A 26,283-nucleotide genomic window follows, 5' to 3' on the forward strand; every position below is an offset into this window, starting at 1 on the left:
CTTTCCTTTATAACATTCATGGGTTTATGTAGTTTTCCAAGCAAGTACTTCAGTGACAGCGCAAAATGTGACAATCTCTATTGAGTATGAATAAAAAAAAGTAAAAGTTAAGTGTGTCAAGATAATATTTGAATATAGGCAATTAAGGTACAAGCCAAAAGTAAATGTTGCTTTTGTTAGACTAAGTATTATCAAAAAGGTATTAGTGAAGTTAATTTCAAATTGTACGTACCTACTTAAGTACATATATAGTACTTAACAACATTACATTCCAATAAATATTATTATAAAATATATGTATTGTAGTTTATGATAATGAGAACAAATCTACTGTTGTATTGTTAAATAATAGAATATACTATATTTATTTTTCTTTTTTTATATCATTTACAACTAAAAGAAAAAACAATATTACAAATTAGTATCACCTAAAATATAATACTACGTTACAATTTGTTTTGTCATTGTTACCAACCTAAACTAACAACATAAATACCTATAAATTCTGCTTAACCCATTTATGGCATAAACAAATTAACAGATAATAAACATACATATAAATCAAAATATACAATAAACTTATAATGGTTTGATAGTACTTGCCTAACCAAAAATAAACATTTAAATATTCTAATTGGATTTACATCGGTTAGCAGCCTCTGGCGTATTAGAAAATTAGAACACGAAAGAAGATAAGAGTATTACAATATGAAAATAACTAATAAATTACTGTGAAAATTGACTGTACTATATGTATTTATAATATGTGTATCATTATTCTTTACCTAAATTACCTTATAACGATATGGATTCATTATATACAGGAGTAAATTAATTACTTACAATACATTTGTGACACATGATAGACGGTTATGTGTCTTTGGAAATGGATTAGATATAAATAAATACATATAAAAGTAATATTAAGAATAGGTTTAGGCTTATTTTTATTATTTTGAATTGATAAAGTTTATAAATCAATCTATCAATCTATTTAAATTCGTTAATTAAAATTAATAAAAAGCAATTTAATAACACGTTAATTAAAAGCAAAATATAAAATTTTATTCATATAAACTTTGCAAAATCATATAAAACCTTTGTAGAAACCATCAATATATTATTTTTATTATATAAAGTGTCCCTTTAGTTAATATCTGTAGTATACATAGTTTATTAAATTAGGTATTATTTTTCATTCAATTTAAATCAATGATATTAAACTAGTCTAAGTTAATTGAATTTTCTTTTATAAACCTATAACACTTCTCATCAAATATTGTAACAAAAATTTTACAATAAATTCCATACGTTCCAAAAACACCCCCTTTAAAATTTATTTTAGATATGAACACTAAAAATGACGTTTCTATAGGAAACGTGTTAAAATGGATGGGTAGTAAACACAGCTGTCATGCAATTATTGGCGCTGTAGAAGATATGAATAGTAACAATTTAACACCGCCACGAACAGTTACGAACGAATAGTTAAGAGTTCGCCCCGAGCCGCTACGGCAAAATGATTCTCCGCTTTAGAAATATCTGGTGAATATATTTTATATACTTTGTTTACTTTGACCAAACTACGATAGTACTCTAGTCCCCGAATCGTCAAACACTAAGTTTTAGAGAAGGTCATGACACTTCCAGTAGAGGTAGTCAAGCTTCCGCAATGAATATTTGTGGTTTCAGATATGCTTGTAGTAGTGGAATTAAACAAAATAATACAGATCCATTAATGATACTTTTTTTGTAACTAGAACATTGAACAACCTGTTGATAAGTGGCAATCGTCACCTATACAGATGAATATTAACATGGACATTACGTTACTGTGACGCTCGTGACGCCTATGAGTTGACATTCTGGAGGCCTAAATTATCATAGCATCGTATCCTGTAAATTTTCTGGCATTTCTCACCATTAAAACATAGTCCTTGACTATGTTGGTCCCAAATAGGTCTCCGCTCGGCATATGCCGTAGAGTTATTTACAAATACTATTTATTTATTCTTGTAATCACCTAATCTACAGCAGATATTAACTCACTCTTTAACACTATACAATAGCTTTTAATTAGGTAAACAATTTCAATGTAAACAATTTGATCAATTGAGTGTTAATTTGTTACTCTTAAAATCATCGCATAGTAGCAATAAAGCGTGGAATGAGTTTATTTTTCACAACTCGCTAACCGCTATATGAACAAAGTTAACATGTATTTAGACAGGACAGCGTTAGGATAACTGAACTCCGCACTTGACCTTATTTTTTTAATCCTGACTCAGCGTGCTCGCTGCGTGCTGAATGGAGCGTATAATTTATGTTTACTTTTACTCTCAGAGGAGCTTCGAGTAGTCAAGAAAAAAGATTTACCGTTTGAGTTCACATAACAATATTTATTGTGGACAAATGTTTCTGTAGCCGACATTGTGTATGCAATTAGTACATTGTGTACTTAAAGTAGCGTCCACCATATAGAGATTAGATGAATTCACGGACATACTATATGTAGAAACTACATATATATTTAAGTTCTATTGTACTATAATACATTAAGATTACTATTTGATATACATAAATGAATGGTATGCCCAATATTATTTACTAAAATTATAAATAAAAATTAAGAAAGCAGCCGTTATTATATTATACCCAATTCATAATTTATTATTGTTTCTTAGGATTACAATAGATATGGGAATATATCTATTGTAATCCTAAGAACTAGAAGAACTAAACAGGAAAAACAGAACATATTACCGTATAATATTGTACAGTGAAGTACAGTGTCGACATTGTTTGGTATATAACAATATCAAATAGACACATAATAATACAGAATTGTTACGTTTCAAAAATTCTGTTCACTATTAACAAAAAACCTAATATAGAGACTCTGTTTTGAAGTAAAAACTAAAAGTGAAAATAACTATACTATAAATAAACCAGTTATTATGTCACTGCTGAAAATATTATATCAGAATAGATATGTTTATACAAACCGACAAAACATCGACGTAAACTGTCTAGTCTATTCCTCGTCATTTATCATGAGCACGACAATATTACGTGTATGAGTGTACACATTGTGTTATGTCCAAACGATCATGTTGCTAGGTGCAACTACTACTTATACTACAACATTGTTCGCTGCTAGCCATCAAAGTGAGATAGTGCCGCTATACAAAAACCTCATAAAGTTACCGACCGCATGATTTATTACGTATTGAGTTTTGTACAGTTGACTTCCTAAATATTTATCTGGCAGATCGGTCAATTTGTTGGTACAAAAATTCCAAATATATCTTAGGATTGACAATATATATTTTTGTATATATCTAAGTTAACTAATAATATATACTTCTTCACCTTGACAGTTAAATTTAATTAATCTTATTTCTAATTAAAATATGTTTTGCAGGGATATTTTAACAAGCATGGAATCTAATCTATACATTTTGATGATATATATACTTTAATATAATTCCCTAGTAAATATTATTTATCCTTGTTCAAATTAAGATCTATTAAAGCTGACTGTACATTACAGCTGTCTTATAGGAAACACTTTCGCTAAACAGTGAATACATAAATTATTAAAATTAAAAACATGCAATGCCTATTTATATTGAAAATATTTATTTAATAAAACCTAATATTATGAATCGAATGAACCTTTATATTTTCTATACATAATTATAATAATATATTTAAAATAAACTTTATCCCCGTTGATTAACGATATGCTCGGTTCTAACATGAACGCTATTAATTGAAAATTAAAAATTAATATACAAGTGGATTGAACTTACCAAATTATTTTCTTCCAAAATGAATGTTTTTTCTTCTCCATCTTTCTCAGTCAGAGTACACTATAGCAATCCTTTTTGGTCAATAAACACAAATATATTTCTTTGTCCATTTTATTAGGAAACGTCGATTCTGGACAAAGTTCATTTTTCTAAAAATACGATACAGTCATATAATTATTTAAAAGAAGTCACTGATTTTATCTATCACTCCATTGTTGATCGTCTTTGAAAAATCTTCCTTGATCATGGTTGTAGACTAAACCTGCAACAAATTAATCAATTATTAAAATGTAACATTCCAAATTCTTAATAATTATCTTCTATTTAAATTTTCTTTTCCTTACATTATTAAACTTTCCTTTACATGCGTCAGTCAGGTCTGTACACAAATAGTTGTAAATGCATTTTTTGCTAACCAACCTTTGATAATATAGTAATTTTAGTTATACAAATTATTAACATCGATGCAGTCCAGTTTACTCAAGACCACATTACTTAGTAATTAAAGATTGTAAAACTTACTCATGAAAGTATTTTATAAATAAAAAAATCATATAGTAACTAGCTACTTGCCACGGCTCCGCCCGGAGGTACATCTATTATATATATAAACCTTCCTAGAATCACTCTATCTATTTAAAAAACCGATTCAAAATCCGTTTCCGTAGTTTTAAAGATTCAAGCATACATAGGGACGGACAGACAGCGACAGCGACTTTATTTTAGACTATTCATAAAGTAATATCAATATGACACTAGGTTAATAAAGAATAACAACATGCGCAAAACATAAGAAAATCTCGACTTATCAATACCAAATCGTCCTTCCTGCCCAGTGCGGTCGAAGTAAACTAAATATTCTTATATTAGGAAAGAAATCTTTAAGAAAAATAACTCTCAAATTTATCAATGAAGAAAATAATTTTTTTGTTGATCTCGATTAAGATCAGAGTGAATGATACTAATTTCTGAATCAAATAAAGCGGAAATACTAAGCTACGAAACAAACAATACATGTGCCGTGTGAAGTGAATCACCATAAAACAGAATACGGCCGTATTAGATACATTATAGACAATAATTAGGATTATAGGTCACATAGGTAGATCCGTACATAGCTTTGAATGAAACGAATTGGTAGGTCTAAATGAAATTCCACATAGCGTTAGTAAAATCAAGAATTTAGACTAAAAAGTATAACAGCTACTTTTTCTGTTTTCATAACAAACAAAACATATTTATGGATAACATTTTTCATATGTGGTTTATGATGAAATTCGATTTTTTTTTATACTACGATAGTGGCTATCAAGCATACGGCCCATCTGATGGTAAAATGTTACCGTAGCCTATGATCGCCAGAAACACCAGGGGTATCACGTGCGCGTTGCCGACCCTTAAGAAACCTTGATATACCCTTCTTGAAAAACCCCATGCTGTAGTCTGGTGGGAAAACCTCGGCAGGAAGTCATTCAGTCATTGCTAGTAATACACACATTGTATAATGGCGAGGCACCAGAAGAAAAACCACACGGAGAATCCTAATATTGATCTAACGTTGAATGTAATTTTAAATTACATGTACATTACTTATATATGGTTTCTTTCACATTCAACAATAAATAAATATGTATGGTATGTTCATAGTCTTATCACTCTTCAGATCAGAAGCACTCCGAACTCACAGTATATTTAACATTGTTATAACAGTCTATAATAGACCTATATGAATTTATATTTTGATTTTATTTTATTTACAAGAACAATTGAAGTAAAGTAATAAATTCTAGTAAAACGAAAAGTGTGAAATAAATAGAAACGTTAATTATAGAGTGAAACGTTTTTAACCGTTATTACTGTATATTTGTAGGCTATATTAGTGACGAAAACTTCCTGCAGATTTATTTAATACACATTATAACAGCTTAGCTTTTCCTTATTAATTACCAACTAACTTATATTTTTCGTTATACTAATAAAAATCTTACCTACAATATTTCTTCACATCTGATTCACTAAGCACAAAACTTCCCGCTAATTTGGACATTTAAATACAGATTATTAATTGCCATAGACAATTTACGCTCAAGCTAATTTATTTTTTAATTCTTAATTCAAACAGCTTGTGCACCTTCTTAGGGCAGTGCGTTCCAGCGCGGGTCATGTACGTAGCCCATACGCCCGTATGTGTATGTTGCCTTCACCAGACTGGACATCAGACGTATCCATAGCTTTTAAAGTGTAATCATCATATTATTGTAAGAACTGGAAGAAAATATTTACTTTATTAAATAAAAAACTTTCACATTGCGTCTGGTATGACTGACTTTTATGTGAAGCACTATATTATAGAAACAATATATTAATAAATTAATAACAAAGTAAAATAACACAATTAAATTAATTTTAAAAGCACATTGCATATATTTCGTAGTCTATGTTATGTAGTAAATAGTTTCATTAGTTCTTTAGCAATGAATTTATTGATATAATCATTCTCTTGGTAAACATGAGAATGTTTACTGTCTAGACTTACGCCAAGAAGGTCGTGAGTTCAAATTCGACCAACATCAATAAAAACTTTGTGTATCAAAATATTTCTGATTAATTCTCCGATGATGAAAATATCGATAACAAACCAAACTAATCTGTATAACGTTAGATTCGCCCCCTGCCACTTTTGATCTATCAATATACCGAATTGCGTTCACCGTGAATTGACAATACCTTCGACTAGCCCATATGAGGTAACAGTTGTGAAGATAACGTAAGCTTTAAAAAATTATACAATTAAATAATAATATTAATACTATCGATGAACAAATCGGCGTACGTATAGAACGTACGTATACAAATTTATTTGCTTCACCACTACAAAAAATTTCATCTTCACCGCTTAACAGTTACTCTAGCTATGTTGAGGATTATACATAAATACTTCATAAGATACATCTATACCTATATTTTTTCTTAAATATACAAAATATATTACTAGTTATGTCAATATATTGATCATTAAATTTTATAAATTAATTTTTTTATATTTTATTTTAGGATAGGAAAGAAAATGCTATTCAAACAGTGAAGGAAATTCTCCAACTGGTTCATTTTACTCACTTCATAGCAAAATACGCTCTACCTTTCTTTATAATATATTGGATGCACATGTGTGCATCCACTATATTATAAAGAAAGATATATATAAAGATATGTATCTATATATAAATAAGTTAATATAACTACAGATATGATAATATTACATATATTACTAATATAATATTAACATTGATTGTAATTGATTTAAAAAAAATAACTAATTGTTCTTAGATATAGCATAGATAGATAGACATTAGATATAACATTGGTATATACATATATTTATTAATGTCTATGACGTTCCTTATAATTAATTAAGGGGTTACATGGGTTTCCTCGGGCAAAAAACGGCCTTTTTTCAATAATTTTTTTTACATATAAAAAATGAAATATTTTAATGAATTTTTTTTTTATTTAAAAGATACATATTTAATAAACATTTTGCAAAATTGTCAAAAAAAAATATCAAAATGGCGGTCATTACGACGCCATTTCCGGTAGTCCCTCGAAAAAAAGGTGCCTCCGCGTTGTCAGCAGAACTTCTTTCAGGATCATCTGAAATAAAAATAAAAAATACGTGTTTTAGTAAAGACAATAAACTAGGTATTGGACGAAGGAAAAAAAAAATAAATGAAAATTGGATTTTTGGCAGACGTTTTTATAAAAAAATGCAAATTTCGATGAAAATTTCTCGACATTTTTTTTTTTAAAATAGTTGTAATTAAAATAAAAAAAAATCCTTCGTTCAAGACCTTGTAAATGATATCTCGAAGACCTGTGTAAAATTTCATCAAGATCGGTTGAGTAGTTCGCGAGAAATCTTGACAACCGTCTTTGAAAACATAGTTTTGAGAAAAACGCGTTTAAAGTTTTAAGAGACAATAAAAGTGGGAATTTTTGTTTTTTTTAACTTACATTGAATCAGGCCATAAAGTAGAGAACCTGCTGCACCTGCATTGTCCAGGGCATCCTTTTGCTCCAGTCTATGACGAATCCTGGCTTCACGAGTCTCGCTGGCAGATTTCTTTTCGGCTGCGGTCACCCGGTTTTCATCCATATTTCGGGCATATTCATGGGAATTTGGGCCAAGTTTTAGGTCCATACCGTGCATAATTAATAATAATGCTGATACGAACACCTTCCGTTATCTGGGTTCTAGACACTTTAAACGGCATTTTTTATCGAATAAAATTCACAACAAACACTTATAACCTCAAAATGAACTTCGTAGTTTAACGAGAAATCACCAAATGAAATATTTTCCAGTAGTTTACCTTGTATAAAGAAAAAGGGACAAGAATTACAGCTAACAAACAATAGATGAGCTGCAGCTGCGTTTTACCTACTGCGCCCTCAGCCTATACCTGACCTCGAGCGTCCACCTTTTCAAGGCTGTATCTCCGAAACTATTAGTCGGATCAACTTGAAAATTTAGGACAATATTCTAGAGATGTTATAGAATTTAATAAGACAAAAAAAAATTTTTCGTTTTTTTGAATTCGTGAAACCCATGTAACCCCTTAACAATCCTTGACCGTACTATTTGGCACAATAAAAATGTAGTTACATATTGTTTATTTAAAAGTTTAGTGGGGGCATTGGCATGAACAAGACATAAATTTTAAATGGTTGACTTCGTTGAGTTTATGATCTACATATTTTGAGCAGGAATGTTACTGAAGTAACGAGTAGAATTCGTTCAGATTAAATCCTGTGTGGTAAATACTTATTTTCTAGGCACGTGTACTCACGTCATGCGTGTATGTTTAATATCGACAAATTTTATAGTATACCTGTCATTGATCTTATCGAATAGTCATTTATTCGTATTTATATACAGATATATTTTTTTGAAGTGTGCCATGAATGTAGATGTATATAAAAATGTCTTTCAATTGGACGACGGTTAACTTATAGAAAATGAGATGAGGAATCTTTTCTGTTTCTGTGTTCCAGTTTGTATACAAAAATGTAAAATGTATATATGAAAGATCTTGACTCTAATTCAAGATGGGGAAACTAGAGGTATACCCAATAACTATACATACTTTCATCATCGTGTTGGATGAAACATTTAACTATTTATATATTAGAATTCAACGTGATAGAGGACGAGCCATGTTTAATTGAAGTCAGTCAGAATTATATTCAAAGACTATATACTTCAGCATGAATTATAAAGATATCTTGAAAATAAAAACCTACAAAAACATACCATCAAATTTTACTATTATAGTTCAATTAAAATATTTCTATAAATATACAAGAGATAATCTTGAGAATTGAGATAATTTAATAAGCATTAAATGCCAGATGGAATCATTCAAGCTACAAAGCATTCCTTCCATTCCTTGCTCAAATAAAACCCTTTAACTTTCTTGAATTTGGACGATTCGTTCGTTAAAAAGCCAATCTTGCCTTTCACCGTATTCTAGGTGGTCGATATTGCCCATTCTTTTCATTGCTTCCCTACAAAGTCGTCTAATACATTGCTGATAAAATTTTATTGTCCTCTAAATCCTATATGTCCATTAAAGAAATAAATAGTCATCAAATTATGGGTACTTGCACTTACGACTAATGTAACACTCAATTGATATAGCGTTACAAATAAAATAAAAATAAGATAAATTATTACAATCCGCTCAATGAATTGAAATGATTTTAAATATTAGTCTTGATTTTATTTAAACACATACAGTTAAAGAAATCAAAATAATGATACTTTAAAAATTACTCAATTAATATATTAATATAGCGATATGAAAGGTAAAAATATACACATATATATGTACATAAACATAACTTTTTACTGCAATAATTTGATATTGTTCTTTATTTATTTTATCTGAAGTATAGACAGGTCTAAACAAATTTTATTAGAGACACTTTTCACTTTCTCTTCTTATAACTTCTTATTACTTCTTCACAAAATGTTGATCTTGCTAATTGTCATGGGAAACAGTTATATTAGATAAAGTCTTCAACAATAATTTTCCTCATACATATTAGGTATACCTTTCATGCACAGATAGCAATCAGTTACTTTTTATTATATGTATTCTATTTTGAGTGCTCTATATTTACTTAACCTGTCTAGTGGGCATGTCAACAGAATTAATTGTCCAAAACATTTTTCACAAAACCCCAGCGACATCAACGATGATAACGCATAACTGTTTATACAAACACGCCTCGAATTAGAAACATGAGTGCAACTTAGGGCCCAATTAGCACCTGTTAGCAGACCCTACGGGCGTCTACCTTTGACCTCAAACAAGCTTTCGATACACTGACCCACTTTGAACGTTTTTAAGTTGCAAGTACATATTGTTATCTGCTAGTCTAGCTTTCAGTTACTTATAACACAAATTATCATGGTACCGAAACTTTTTATTGATGAAAAAGGTTTAATAAAGAGTTAAGGTTACATTATAAAAACGGATGTACAGCGTTGACCTAAAATGTATTGCAATAATTAATGTTGAATTTCATTTGAAATCAAGAATGTTTATTTAATTGTAATATAAGATAAATAATAAGGAGCATATAGTATACTAGCAGTACCTGCAAATACAATGTACAATACTTGTGCCTAAACACATATCAAATACAAAGGGCTACAATCTAGTGACATCAGATCAGCTCTCTTTTCCCGCGGTTTTAGTAAAAGGTAAGCCGCAAAACTGTTTGCTTCGTAAAATCATCTTTATATATTTTCTATAAACGTTTCTTGGTAAACATTTAGATTTTGGTACATTATTCTTTGAAAATTTATATAATAAATACTATATTAACGATCAATGGCATTCGCATCCCAAAGTCCTTAAGTTTATTTATTTTCATTGTTCAATACTAACTTCACGCATCAATTCTTCGAGATCAAGATGAAATAAATCTGATCGATTATATCCTCATAGAGTTTTATTACGCTGTAAATCAGACTACTTTAAAGGCTATAAATATGCAAAAACGTAATGTCGCCAATGAATATGGAGTTACATAAATTGCGGTGACGTTTACACGCGTTATTTGCTCCATATAGCTGCTTCATATTTTCAAATCAACTCTTACATCACTACTAGCGAAATTACATTATTTCTATTTAACTAGAATTATATAAACGGTGACGGCCCATCTGATCGAAATCGCCAATCATTACCTATATAGTACTTAATGGGCTAGAAGAGGATCAGGCATGACGGTAGCAGGCCCCCTCTCGCTTTTGCCAATACCATTCTCACAATTTCGATCCTGGATTCGCCAAAGATCCACTGAGATACAAAACCAAAGATGGAAACAAACAACCGATTGCAAACAATCAAAAGTGGCAATTCCCAGAACAAATCAACGAATGACAAAACGTACTAAATCTGCTGTCCAGATGCATAACATAAAAATAATGATAGGGACAATGACGGGCCACTGTCCCTTAAACAAACATTTGTACACAATAGGTGCTACAGACAGTCCCCTATGCCGGGGCTGCTTTGTAGCCGAGGAAACGGCCGTTCACGTAATCCTGGAATGCGAAGCAGTGACCACACAACGCAATCAAATCCTCGGAACGGTGAGGTCGCTCCGAGAAGCCTGCGAAGACACCAGGACACATCTGCGCGTCTGGGAGGAGCTTGGCTGGCTACGTTAGTAGCCTGGCTCTACACGCACAACGGCCCGAATGAGAGGCCAATTGCGGAAAATGGAGTCCAACCTACACTACACTACACACATAGTACTTAATGGAACAGCACCATGAACAGCTCTCGCCAGTCCTGAGGACAAGGATGTTAAGTCTCTGGACAAGCCATTCAAAGATAGAAGATATTAGCCAAAAAGACCGCATTTGATCTATTATCAAATGCTATCTTTTTAGCACAAATATAGTATAGCATATATTAACACAAATATAACGTATTTTTTCAATAATAATTTAAAATCTATTTTAAATTATTCTTGTATGATTATTATAAAATGTATTTTATCGTGTTGTGGCTACCTATGTCAGAATGCGAAGCAGTTAAGGCTTTGGATAAAAAGTCTACATTCAGCGAAATAAAAATTCCTAACATGAATGTGTGGTTACCAATAAGCAAGTAATGAGTTTAAACGACAAAACTTGTAAGTTGTTCTGGTAATAGACTTAATAAATTATAAGTATTTTTTTCTTCTTTTACTATGGTTTAAATGTACCAAACCTGGGAGAATATACGTGTAGATGCATAATATAAATGATTTAATTAATTCTCTTGATCTTAATAAATCATCATTACGTAGTATAAACAAAGTCGCTTTCTGTCCTTATGTATACTTAAATCTTTAAAACTACGCAACGGATTTTGAAGCGGTTTTTTAATAGATAGAGTGATTCAAGAGGAAGGTTTATATATATAATACATGTACACCCGTGCGAAGCAGGGGCAAATATCTAGTTAATGATAACAAAATGGCTCGAATAAGACACGTGACAAATAGACCTTCCTACAGAGTGCCTAATGTGACTAATATAAACATAGTTTAAAAAATATACATTAACAGAAACATTTTGTTCAGTTCCATTTTTTATGCAAAAAAAAAGAACTTTATATATGGATAACTTTGTTTTCAATTGCTTATATCTAACGTAACTTATAAATGTACGATCTAAATGCTAACAGAAACATATTTTTTTATATCGATCAAATCAAAATCTGAGCGAATCCAGATCATATCTAGAATTTTAATTACCATTAATACTTTACATAACTTTCATTTGTCAGTCCTATAGTATTCATTATATCATCATTTTTATGAAGTTGTTACTCGCTTTATTAAATAAAAACTGAGTCAAACAAGGTATCATTTTAATTTTAGTATCAAATAATTTTATTAATCAAAGATGAAAGAAGAACACGCTATTAAACTATATGTAGAACATTTAGATCTACAAAGAATGTTTTTTCACATAAAATATATTAGTTGTAATAAATTTCCAATCCCGCGATATCAACACCAATAAACAGTTTTACGACTCTCAAATAGGCTGTTTCAAGGACAAAACGAAAAGGAAAATAATTGAAGTGGCCGATAAACAGATAGAAACAAGCTACTTGCCAATGTCGGGGGTCAACAGGCGACAACGACGCACAACTATCGGTCATAATGGTGTAACTATTGGACACCCGTGATTTCAGCGAAGTCAATGACCAGAATGAATTGTCTGGGATCATGTTAGTCTCCAGACAATTCTATTTGAACATTCTTATTAATGTCTTAAATTTCATTATTATTTATTTTCATGTTAATGGGTTCAAAATTAAAATACACATGTTGGTTTGAGTTAACGCAATGGAAGCTACTGGATAAAATAATAATAGAGACCTTTACTTAGGTTAATAAATGAACAATAAACAAAAACATTTCCGAATCAAATAAATTTTAGCTATTTCACTTAATTTAATACCGAGTTCAGGTATAAAATTATTATAATTATAAAATTATTATTGAATATAAAGTATCGTATAAATACCGAAGAATTTATAATCGATAAAAAATATATTAGATACCTAGTGAATTATCATTCATATGATATGGATATAATATAATCTTTTAACTTAATATGCACACTGGCTTTTTTTAGTAACGGCGATCGGTATTTTTGCAAATGCATCACGTTTCAGTACTCGGGGAATAAGGGAATCTCCCTTGCTACTAAAAACGTGCAGCGGTTCAATGTTTGTAAAAATACTAGTTAGTGATTTAGCAACTGTTATAATAATATAGCGATCAAAGTATACTCGATTACGGTAAGTGTAATTGATTTGGTAAAGGAAATCGAATGACTAATATTACAATCCTGCATTAATGTGCAATGCTGCATCAATGTGCTTAATTATCGACATTAATAGTATCGTACTAATATTATAAATGCAAAAGTTAGTTATTATGGGTGGATGAATAGATGGTGTTTATTACTCTTTCACGCAAAAACTACTGAACGATTCTGATGAAACTCTACAGTAATATAGCTTGTACATCAGAATAAAAAGATTTATTATGTAAACTCGGCGAAATATAATTATAATCGTCAAGTAAGTGTGATGCAGAGGACATTGTGCGGATAAGCTAGTGTTACATAATATATGAACTTCAATTATAATTGTTCAACGTAATTTAAAATTTACTTAGGTAACAATGCTCTATTGCAATGTCATATTTCAATGCTGAATACCTACTCAACATGAGACTAGCTGTGTGCCGGTTTACTACTTCACAAACAAATAATAAAATTAAATAAAATAGCTGTAACTTCTCTTATCTATAATATAACTAATCTATTTACACATGCCTAAATGATGTAAGAAATATAAATACAATATACTGAAAATATTGAGACACATGTCAAATAAATTACCCAGCAATCTTAATTGACTGCTCTGGACGAGACGAAGATACCTCCATCCATAAAATCGTCGACTCAATACTAAAATTGACATATCAATAAAGTGAACCAAATGCAATCACGTCGAGTTGCTCCAATAAATCCTTCCAGTAGGTGAAAGTTAATAATTTAATGAACCTGTTTGCTTCGATGTCATTTTTATTATTGACTCGCTTTGTTACCTTACTTTGGATTGTTTATAAATGATTAAAGGCAGTATTCATTCTTAAACATTTATACACAGTTTTATTTGCGTTAGATCACTCTTTAATATCAATCCGGCGCACTTAGAAACGTCAAATGATTACTTAAGCAGATCCTTAAGTAATGTTGAAATGAAAAATCCGTATTAAAAGTAGTTTGCTTATATAATGTAACAGAATCGAACCTTAGCCTTATCTGTCTTATTCGACTACTGAGCTAATTTTAAATAGATAGTTAGATAAATATTTCAACAACAATTTGTAGTATTGAACAAAGTAAAAACCACATGCTCAGAGAACATTGAGATGACGTCAACTCGTTTATATTTACATCAATTGTCCTGTTTTTTGGCGATATTATTTTATCATATTGTATTTACATAATACATAATATTAATTTCTAAAATTAATATTAAAATGAAATTAACAAAATTACATTATTATTTTATTAAGCCGCGAAATGGGTAGGACCCATTACGATTCCAAATAAACACTACATAGTAGAAATACATTCTTGATTGTATACAGGTTTCGCATGCCTTGCCAAAAATTTTAATTCGACATAAAGCTTCCGGGTGTTGTTTTTAAAATTTAATATATTTTCTTAGCATATGTATTATTATGAAAAAAAAAGAACATGTTTTATTCTAACAATAAACTTTTTCTTTTGCACTAACTACCCCATTGTTTGTAAACACTTACCAAATAAAGCTTATCAAGAAATGGTGTATCAAAAAAATTATCAACATGTCGTCGCCTAAAAAGGTAACATGACTGTAAACACCAAAATTGGTTACCATAAAAATGTTTGACGTCATTACCGTTTCACGTGTGTATAGATATTTTATTAGAGAAATAATAAATGTTCATAGAATGCCTAACCTGATGTAACATCGAATTAGCAATTCGTGGGAACCATTTTTATTGTTGTATATCAAATTCTCAATATCTGTACTAAAATACAAAATTTTAAGCATTCGTATGTCTGATGCCGTGTATCAATGGAATTAACTGTCAAATTAGTAAAAATCTTTTTGGTTATGATATCTCAATTCTTGAGGAAAGTTATCTAATAATAGACTTATATGTAATATGAAAGCCGGCCAAAATGAAAAAAAAACAGTCATCCGTATAACAGTAACGCTACACAAAATATAATATAAAAATCTTTAAATAACCCCCAAGTAAAAGAAATACATATTGTAGTTAAAAATAAAGAAAAGAAAATTAAATAGCATCATGATCGGTTAAATCGTTATAAATACAATACAGATACACAGTATACGTCAAACTTTTAAATTGGTTATATATATTTAACTTTTAAACGTTTTATATCGGTGGTAAAAAAAATAGAAAATACGCGAGATAATAAAAATAGAAACACATCCGATATAGGTGTGAAGAAGGTGACCGCTTATTTTTTTAATTACATGGCAAGTGAAACTGCTATCCTACATAACCTACATACATACATAACACGGTATATGTGCCATTTTGACATTAAACAGAATTTATGGTTTTTGAAACTAATTACTCATTATACTATGCGGTTGAGTTTCTAAACAGCACTCGGTCAACGATTGCTTTTCAAGTGGTTTACATGTGTTGAATATTTTACATCGTAAACATTTTAATATTTGAAATACTAATAGCATTTAATGCATACATGCTACAGTTTAATGGTATTATATAATGTTAAAACTTTAACGTGAAAAATTAACGAATGTGACTAAAAACTTGAAACTGAATTTGAGTAACGATAATAAAAATGTAACATAATAATCTCGGCTTTGTCTAGTTCACTATGAGATGACATTCCAATGTTTAAATTAATCTGTCAAACAATATAGGTATTACATCTTTTGAAATCTCCAGATTTTACCAAAGAGAACAGGAAACGCCACTATACATCCTATGTTGTTGAAACCCTTAAAAAAAATAACTCCTCAGGATACTGAGGAGAAAAAAACCATCGCTCCTAAGAATATCCTTCAATTCTTGTTCCTCACGGGTGTAAGTGACGAACTTTGAGCACAATAGATCTGTGCAGATCGCAGTGTTACACGTTTTAGCACCTGACAATGATAAGCCTAAGTTATATAAAAAACACAAAAATAAATTAAAAGACAAAAATAGACGCAGAATATGAGTAAGTACTTAAATAAGAATAGATATCTGAATTCCATTTAGAACTAAACAAAATGCAATGGTAAATATTAAGCAAATACCTAGTCTTAATAAGCATTTCAGAAAAATCTTTAAAAAAGAGATTAGCACAAACTGGACCACCTAAAATGATGAAATGTCAATCGAAATTCATGGTCACAAAGTGTAGGTATTTACATTGCATTATTGACTTTATTTGAGGTGTCCCTTTGATGTGATTGGGTCAGTTCGTGACTGCACTAACAAAGGCAGTGTGTATAAAAACCTATTTAGTATGGAAATTGAACAGAGTGCCAACAACAAAAAAGACATTATTCCATTATGCAAATGGTTGTAACGGTTGTCGCTTTTATTCAACACCGATTATGGATCATTGAACAATCAAATTAAAAATATATACATAGTATATTTACACACCATTGAACAGTCGAATTCAGGTTTATTCTACGTAAGAACTTATATTTGCTTACATAAATTACATAAAGCATTCCTGTATAAAATTACATATTTCTAAATACAACAAAGAATTTAAAAAAGGACAGTGATCAAATTTTATTAAATTTTTGGCACTATTAATGATCTATCGTCAAATAAATAAGTAGCTTTTTTTATGTTACCGATACGACTGTCTTTTTCTATAAAAAAATATTCATTATTATTTATAAAATCATTTCGAAGATAGAGAATAAAGTAGGAAGTAATCTGGTATTACGGTATTTCTTTATGGTGCTGAATCTTTCTAGATTTTCGTATTTTGATTCGCTTGAGTTGAAAATATATTATCTAAAAAAATAAATTATTCAAGTAAAAAACATTCAAATGTCAGCAAAAGTATCTAAAGTAATTTACGACTCTATTCAACAATAATAACAACATTTTGGTTGATATTTTTCTTTGATTGCTATAAAAGCTTACAATGTAATAAAAATACAATAAAACTATTTTTACTTACATTTATAATTAATTTATGATAGAACGTGTCTCTTGACATAAATGGCAATAGTCTCTTCCTCTGTTTGTTTTTTAATAGAATAATATATATTTTTTAAATACATATATTATAGAAAAAGTAGTTTATAATTCAACTATATTTAGTTATTGCACACTTTCGATGATAGCAATCAAGCATACGGGCCATCTGATGTAAATGGTTATCGTAGCCTATGTATTTACACCATGTAACTTTGACGAAATATCCCTTAATTTATGTAAAATCTTTAAAAATCCTGATAATTCCTTATCACAATAACCTATATCCATGACATTATAGTCATAAGCATAGTTTAATCTTAATTTTGGTCTTGTCACATTGATTCTGGTGTCCATATAACTCACATTGACATATACCGGGATGCAGTATGTCCACAACCACAATCTTATCCCAATATCGTAAGTAATATAAATGTCACTCTATGTTGTCCACAATAGGGTTGTCACAGTTTTTTCAATATACCTACAGATATTCTTATAGAAATATACGATTGTATTATTTATGACTGTTAGAAATTATAAGGTTCTTGATTTTTCTTTAGTTATATTTGGGATAAGATGATATTCATATAGATGATTGTCATCAAAATAAGGAACACAGGAGTATAGGATACATAGGTACATATATTAGTAAACTAGTAATTTTTATAAAAAAATAATAATTCGTTAAATTTTGTTTACAAATATTACTAGTTTACTAACTTAATATGGATAAAAATATGAATATTATAATCGTCGACATTTGTTAGTATGGATGGATAGATGGATGTTTCTATTGATGCATTCATATAAGTTACTACTGTTAGTAGTAAGTTATATGAAATAAAAGCATCAATAGAAAGAAGACTTGATAGCCCTATAGGCCTATTATATTGCCTCCGTGCTACGCGGCGGTGATGCTATCACGCTATGAGTGGCATAATGCCTAGTCCACGGCTCCTATCCCATGCACGTCTTATTATGGACACTTATTGTTTGTTTCGTTCTAACCGACAAAGAATTATATGTGGGCCGATCGTAACATTCTTTAATAGCGGTTACAGATAAGTTTTTTTTATACCATCAAGTTCCAAATTATATTTATACTTTTGATTTTGTTCTTAAACAAATTGATTTTAATCAATTTTAATAATGCGTAAGGTTATTTAAAAAAGAACTATTACAATAATAAGTAAATAAATAAACTTTTTCAATTATTAGCCCAGTAAGGTAGTTAGAGGTATTGTCAAATATAGAGTAACGTTTTAATTTTACCACAGATAACATAATATATTTGACTAAATATATTGTATTCAACGTTGTATATGTTGAATTCAACGTGTGAGGAACTTGTGAACTTAGGAGCGTGCTTACCACCATCTCTAAATTAATCTTGATTTGTTTTGACCGTTTAGATCAACGAAAGGTAGTGACACCTTCCGTTGATCTAAACAGTTTCGTACCCTCTGCATAAAAATTTTGCGGCTTCATATTCAAGAGCAATTATTATATTTTAATATAGATTATTCTATCTAACTCTATCTATATCTTTTCCATACACCTAGTAATAAACTATACCTTTAATTATTCTATGCATCTGTAAAAATATTGGTAAATTTACACAGATGGTAGAAAGTTGTTAGTCAAAGAACAATCCTTTACTCATTTGGTATGCATTAATTGCATTCAACAACACTACTCCCATACTTTACTCTCATTCACTGTCATTAAAACATTATATTTCTTTTACTACTTATCGAAGAATGTTAATTCAGTTTACAAAACTTAAAAAATTTTAGTAATCCCCGACACATTCGATTTCAATTTAAAAATAGACAATTTTATCGAGTTATATCATTTAACTCGTGCTATATGTATGTATTATCGTTGTTAATTAAATTATCAGTAGATGGAATGTCGAGTTTATGTCCGTTCTCCTGAGACCGGAATCACTCAACTATCGTATCTTACATGTAAATAATTTTAATTTTACAGCTTGTCGAACATTAATCAGATGATAGTAATAATGATATAGACTATAATTTCCTTTTAACATTTGGCAGACATGTTTTGTGATATATTGTAAACATTCGAAATGATAATATAACTGTAAATGTTGGGATACTGTGAATGTTGGACTTGACGGATAATAAAATTTGCAGAAAACATTAAATATTAAATTATCAATAGATATTACGTAGGAATTATGTGAATTAAAATCTAAATATTAATATTACCGAGACTCTCGTACCTTTAATCTTCGTGCTAATGACTGTCTCTTTCTATTAACACCACTTCACAGATCAATTTTAACTAAACCAAGAGATGTCTAATAGCGTCCTGTTCATAGAAAAAGTCCATGAATATCTCTTGAATCTCTTAAATAATAAGTCTATTTAAATGGGTAACACATAAGGTTCTTCTTGTGATGAGATAGCTTTCCGAATGAGAGGTAGATTAAAAAAAAATATGACTATTCAAAAGCGCTTAAAAGAAGTTTATTGAATAATGGATTTTCTATTCTATTCTATTCTAAATCTAATTATATGTGTGTATATTTATATATATAGTGTATATTTTATATTATGTTTCATATTATCATCAGAATATTCTAAATTTGTCTTTTACTAATATCGTTAAGAATGCTTCTATTGCAGCATTAAGTCCACCTTTAGTACTATAGCTTTTTGGTCAATAAAGATTTTTATAAATAAAAAAATATTCCAATACAATACGACAATACAATCATATCATATCTTTTAAGCATAGTAACTTCTACAAAATATCTTAATATGATATTCTATAATATGTTTAGAACTATATTTTTTTCGTCGATTCGCTTAGGTATTTTGTACATAAATTTCCTATTGAATTTGCTGCTGCAATCTGCAAATTCTTTTCCTGCATAATTATGACAATAACTAAAATAAAAGCTAGAATCGTTACATAAACTAACCCTATGAATAAACTCTGCCTCATTTTGGTAAAGCAATATGAACTATTTTATAAATCCTATCAAATAAAGCTGAAATACATGTATGTATTTATAATAATTGCGCCTCAAATCTTGATACATCATGTTCAATGATATTCGTGACACGTACTAGCAACAGTTAGTAAATCAATCTGAATCAATCAACTTCATTTCAGCTTAAACAGAGCTAAATACATAGATTTTTTCATATAAAGTAATTCAAATAGTAAAATATGTAACTCCAAAATCGAATCTTTAATTTAGTTTCAAAATTATTTAAAAACAAAATTGTCTTCGTATCATTCCTAATTATAAACATTATGTTTTCTCGTCCATATAATCCTATGATATAATAGTTGGTTATATCATAGGATTATATGGATATATAATAGATCATGAATAGCATCTTAGTTGTGCTATTTCCATGCCAAAAGTTCATGGAACTTATACATTCCTTAGTCATATAATCAAGTTTGCCAGCGTGGTAATTCAATATGAACTCGCGAAGTGGCCCACGTCACAAGTTAATACGCGGCCGCCATTAGCGAACGGGTGTCGGGTTCACTTCCTGCAGCGGGCACGCACATCACCTTGTCTTGATATTAGTAACGCTTGTACGCAAGATTTTTTTATTTACTATCAGTTATTAGGGTCCATCCATAATCAATTACGTTAACAATTAAGAGGGGGGGAGGGTCAGCAAAGTACATGAGGTGGTATAACAAGAATTCCGAATTTCCGAATTCATTATCGATAAAAAAATTTCCCGCCCAGAAATACACCTCACTGTATACTGCAAACAAATAAATGAATGATGATTAAATGATAGTGGAGTGATGTACCCAGCTGCGCTAACGGTTTACGGTGAAGGGGTACTAGTAGAGACTAAAAGTAATCATGAAGTCGGGTCAGTTAGCCCATCTTGGCAAATGGCAATTCACCACGATGATTTCCAGAGGGTACCGCGTGGAAGTCAACCGGACTTAGTACATTGCTAGCAATGGGGTTATTAGTCCAAATTACTTACAATCCCTTTCCGCCCTAGGCGGGTTATTAGATTTTGTGACATCACATTTCAATTTTCATATTAAAATATCATTTTTTATTCTTTATTATACTATAACCAGCTGTAACATGGGGAATAAAAATAAAAAATTACGGAAATTACAGTGACTAATTTATGTGTGGTCCCTTACTAGGCAACGCGCTCGACAATAAAGTGACCATTACTAATCCTCATAACAACGTCATGAAAATATCAAGTTCCAGACTCAATGCGTTTTATTAGTCTGTCCACTGAAATTTTGCACGGTTTTAAAAATTATTTACTAGTAACATGGGAGAAAATTATATTCAATTTATTCATACATTTGATATTCTATAATATGTAAATGCTGTGCCTGGGTTTTAAAATATAGATTTTTACATATGTACCGACAACATTCCAATTATACACATTATATAACCAATTATCTTGAAAATTGAAACATACTTTAATAAAAGAGATTATTACTTTTCTCTCCATTAAAGAAACCTGCGTTCTAATAAGGCAACCGAAGTCGTACGTCAAGCTTGTTTGTATTTGCCGGTTCTTTTATATATTATACATTATTATGTATGAAATCAAAGACTGTTGTCTGTTGACTTATGTGAATATATTTCAATTGTTTTTTCTAATGTTTTTAAATATTTATGTACAAAATAGGTTTTGAACATACTCCACCTTAGAAGATGTGAATATGAATATTAACTAATTTATGAATAAAATGTACAGGAAATAATGAAATTAACAAGCATTTTTTATAGGTCTATGAAGATGCCTTATTGAATTCTGTCTTAATGACTCTACCCACCTACCAAACACATGGAGGAGTATTATAATTCTGTCTGTATATTTCTTCAAAATTGCATTCATTTAGGACCTTGTAACTCTGTTGAAATCTATAATTTACATTAACGCTAAAACTATTGCCTTAGGACAGAAATTCTTTGATATAATAATAATGAGTTCGATTGAATATGCATCACATTAGTATCAGGTAAATCCATAAAGAGTTACCTATCAAAAAAATAATCTATAGCACTCAGCCTGTATAGCCCTAAAAATTAAATCCTGACCTTTCTTGTTATTTAGATACAGATAGATAATCTGTAATTTTAATTCTATTACATAAGTTATATGTAAAACGCTTACAATACGCAATTACTCTTTGCAATCTATTGAAACTCGAAAATGTTTTAAACAAAGAATTAAAATAGTAATACGAAAAGTAAGGAATTTCTATAGCAAGAACATGTGAAGTTGGACAATGAACAGTCTCAACTTCTGTAATAAAAAAAATAAAATGAAATTGGTGTTTTTTAATTGCCCACGAATTGATATCCTGATTTGTTAACCATATAGGACCTGACCACCAAATGTTAGAACATTGCAGCTCCTGTACTGATATACCCTTTGTAAGCAGATCGGCAGGATTATCTTTATTGTTACAATAAGCCCATTGTGAAATATTAGATAAATTACGTATTTTTGCAATTATATTCCTAATATAAACTTCTTTGTGCTTTGAGTTTGAATTAATCCAATATAATACTGTAGACGAATCAGTGAATAAATATGTATTTTTAATCTGACAAATTACAGAAAATATATTTTTTACCTTATCAATCATAGTACATAAAAATAGAGTAGTATTGAATTTAGGGATATTACCCATTCATTGAGTATTCTCAACTTAAAAAATAGTAAAGAACATGTCGAACGTTCCTTAGGCAACCATATTGAACGTCATTAAATGACAAACTGCAATTTGTTTAAAACATTTAGTGGTCCATCCGGCTCGAAGGACCAGTATTTGCCGGTTCTTTTATATATTATACATTATTATGTATGAAATCAAAGACTGTTGTCTGTTGACTTATGTGAATATATTTCAATTGTTTTTTATAATGTTTTTAAATATTTATGTACAAAATAGGTTTTAAACAAAGCTAGTTATAAATAATTTGTAAATAGTTTGTGAATTTAAACTATTTTTAATTTTAATTCTGTACCTCTACACCTACAAGGATAATACCTTAGTAATAATTAACCCCCAAATATTAATACTAACATTAAAAAAACACAATTACAAATCACTTTCGATTAAGAAAATTTATAAAAAACGGTTCAGTTTGTTAATAATATATGACGAAACATGTACCTACCAAGAAGAAAATATAATAGAATTATAAAATACTTCCTTTTGAAAATCGGTTAATAACAAAAATACCAACTGCTAAAAGCTTCTTCTAATGAGCGGATCACCTAAAAAACTGTTTTAATGACTCTATTTAAGGCGACGTGATACACACTAAAACACGCAAAAAATGCACTGAAACTATAAATGTTTACTGAACGATGAAATTGTTAGATATAAAATGTAAACAGCGTGTCGGAGCGACGCGGACGGTTGTATAATATTAATTAATTTAGTCATAGTCACACATCGTATCCGCCTGTTAATCTTAACCTGATACAGACGTGCACTGTATAGAAAGGTATTACCATAGTGCTTGCGATATCAGATTTTCTGATAATTATTCGACTTAATCTTAGATATTAAATGACCAAATTTTTTGTATGTATTGAATACAAAATACAACACAGTATAATTAATAATTATTATGGCAATACTAATTAATTTGGGTTTTTTTTTTAAACAATTAATAAGCTATAATGTATCAATATATGTAGGTATATAGTATAATGTATCAACACAGTGAATAGCCATTCATAACTAATGTTAAATACATTATATTTAAAATATTACATATTGCATTCGATAGGTCTAAAATTAAGTATATTACCTAAATCTCGAGAGCTTTAACGGGTCTGTTCATTTTCTAGACAATGAAAAGACATTAAATGTTTAAATATAGGTACTTCATAATTTAACTAATGCATAAACATATTTCATAATCTTTATTTTTTTACGTAAATGATCCTTTTTATTTATTTTTTTGTATACAATTAAAAACCGACTTACCGAGTTACCTTTTTAAATTTGGAATCTACATAATAATATATGTATTTATCAATAGTAGTATGTTAAAAAACATAGTGAGCTAATATATGAATAAAATAATGTTCAAATCAAGATTTAATATCCTTACAGCGTAAAATGCCCTCGACAAATACATGACTGTATAATCCTGCAGTAAGCCCCGGTGGTACAATATATCTCAGGTATTAATCGTCTAGGAATAGTTCACAAACTGTATAGCAATCTTTGTTACTGGCTATGCAAATAGAGACAGAGGTAGGCAACCTCTGGAGAACTTCCGATTGTATCGTCGTATATTGCATTACAATGTAAATTTAAGTTCTATATTCAGAGAATGTTAACATTCAGGATTTACACACAGTATAACAAAGTTTTACACTTAGGTACGTATACTTAATCTATTAGATATTTAATATAATATGATTGTTCTTCCATAACATTTGTCTCATTAGTCTCAGAAGCAGTTTTATTAATTCAATCATGTTGCTATAAGTGATTATCTATGGATTTTTTTACTATATTAACATTTTTTTTTATTTATCAATTTCATTAAATTATGATATATTATTTCCATTAATGTTTTAATTTAAAGTTGTAATAAACAAAAGGACAATATGCTTAACTTTTTGTTAATTTTCAATCGCTTTCGCTCATCGCGAAATCCTCTACCTAAGGCTGAATAACCTGTTATCGTGCACGTGGCGCATCGTTCGCAAACACACAGTACCTGAGAACATAGGGTTGCCACCCACTCTTCAAAATATATCAGAATTTATACCTAACAACTCAAAATATACATCTCAACACAAAATATAATGTAGTAGTCGATTTCATAAAATCCTACTCAAAAAAGTGTATTTTATTTTTAACAATTATTCAATAGTTTTAAAAATTATAAATAATGCCAAGGCTACGTACTGATGTTTTGCAACATACATTTAATTCCGCAACAACATACAATTATGTAAACTGTGGTACTGCATGAAATACCACAAAAATGATCCTTTACATTTTTTTAATGATCAACCTATCGTTTCGCATAATTCAAAATACTCGCGCTTAAAAGCAACATACATATGTACAACCAAGGATAAGATACTATCATATATATATAGAAATAAGATACTATCACCCATAATATATTTAAGTTACTTAACAACGACAACCCTGAGTATACGGTTCGGTCGCGATCTTATAGACAATACACAAGTAAATACATAACACTTGTGCAAATGATGGTATGCAAACGACACCTCGATATTTGTTGTGTAACAGATACACATTATTGATCGGATATTGCACCTTATATACATCTTAAGATTAAAAATTAAATTAGGTAAAATAAGGATAAATTAGTAAAACCTAGACAAATATTAAAAATTCGATCAAGAAATTATATTCCATAAATTTATGTATAAACGAAAATATATACTATAATTGTTCAAAAATGTTTTACAAAAAAATAAACAAAACATTACTAAACGTGTTATTGTAACTATTATTATTCGACTAAATAAATAAATACTGAATACATAATTTAGGTTGGTATTTTTTAACTCAACTTAATACATCATCTTTATAAATTATGGAATATCTA

At 29.6% G+C, this 26,283-nt stretch overlaps 2 protein-coding genes across 3 annotated transcripts in view; one reads left to right on the forward strand and one right to left on the reverse strand.

Moving 5' to 3' along the window:
- The window catches only part of LOC131853863 (proteasome subunit alpha type-4), a 182,936-nt gene that overhangs the window by 141,365 nt on the left and 15,288 nt on the right, over window positions 1-26,283 (forward strand). The gene's annotated exons all lie outside the window — the stretch shown is intronic.
- LOC131853862 (thrombospondin type-1 domain-containing protein 4-like) overlaps window positions 1-26,283 on the reverse strand; it is a 67,545-nt gene that overhangs the window by 40,971 nt on the left and 291 nt on the right. The window contains exons 2-3 of one of the 2 annotated variants that reach the window (XM_059204933.1): window positions 5,804-6,080; window positions 3,816-4,077 (exon numbers count right to left, since the gene is read on the reverse strand). In XM_059204933.1, the coding sequence (XP_059060916.1) occupies window positions 3,816-3,856 (41 nt within the window). In that variant the 5' untranslated portion in view covers window positions 3,857-4,077; window positions 5,804-6,080. The remainder of the gene's footprint in view (window positions 1-3,815; window positions 4,078-5,803; window positions 6,081-26,283) is intronic. The other variant, XM_059204932.1, reaches the window with a different exon arrangement.

The sequence above is a fragment of the Achroia grisella genome, unplaced genomic scaffold (genome assembly GCF_030625045.1).
Source record: "Achroia grisella isolate CSIRO2021 unplaced genomic scaffold, CSIRO_AGI_Agris_v1 utg906, whole genome shotgun sequence".
NCBI classification, from domain to species: Eukaryota; Metazoa; Arthropoda; class Insecta; order Lepidoptera; family Pyralidae; genus Achroia; species Achroia grisella.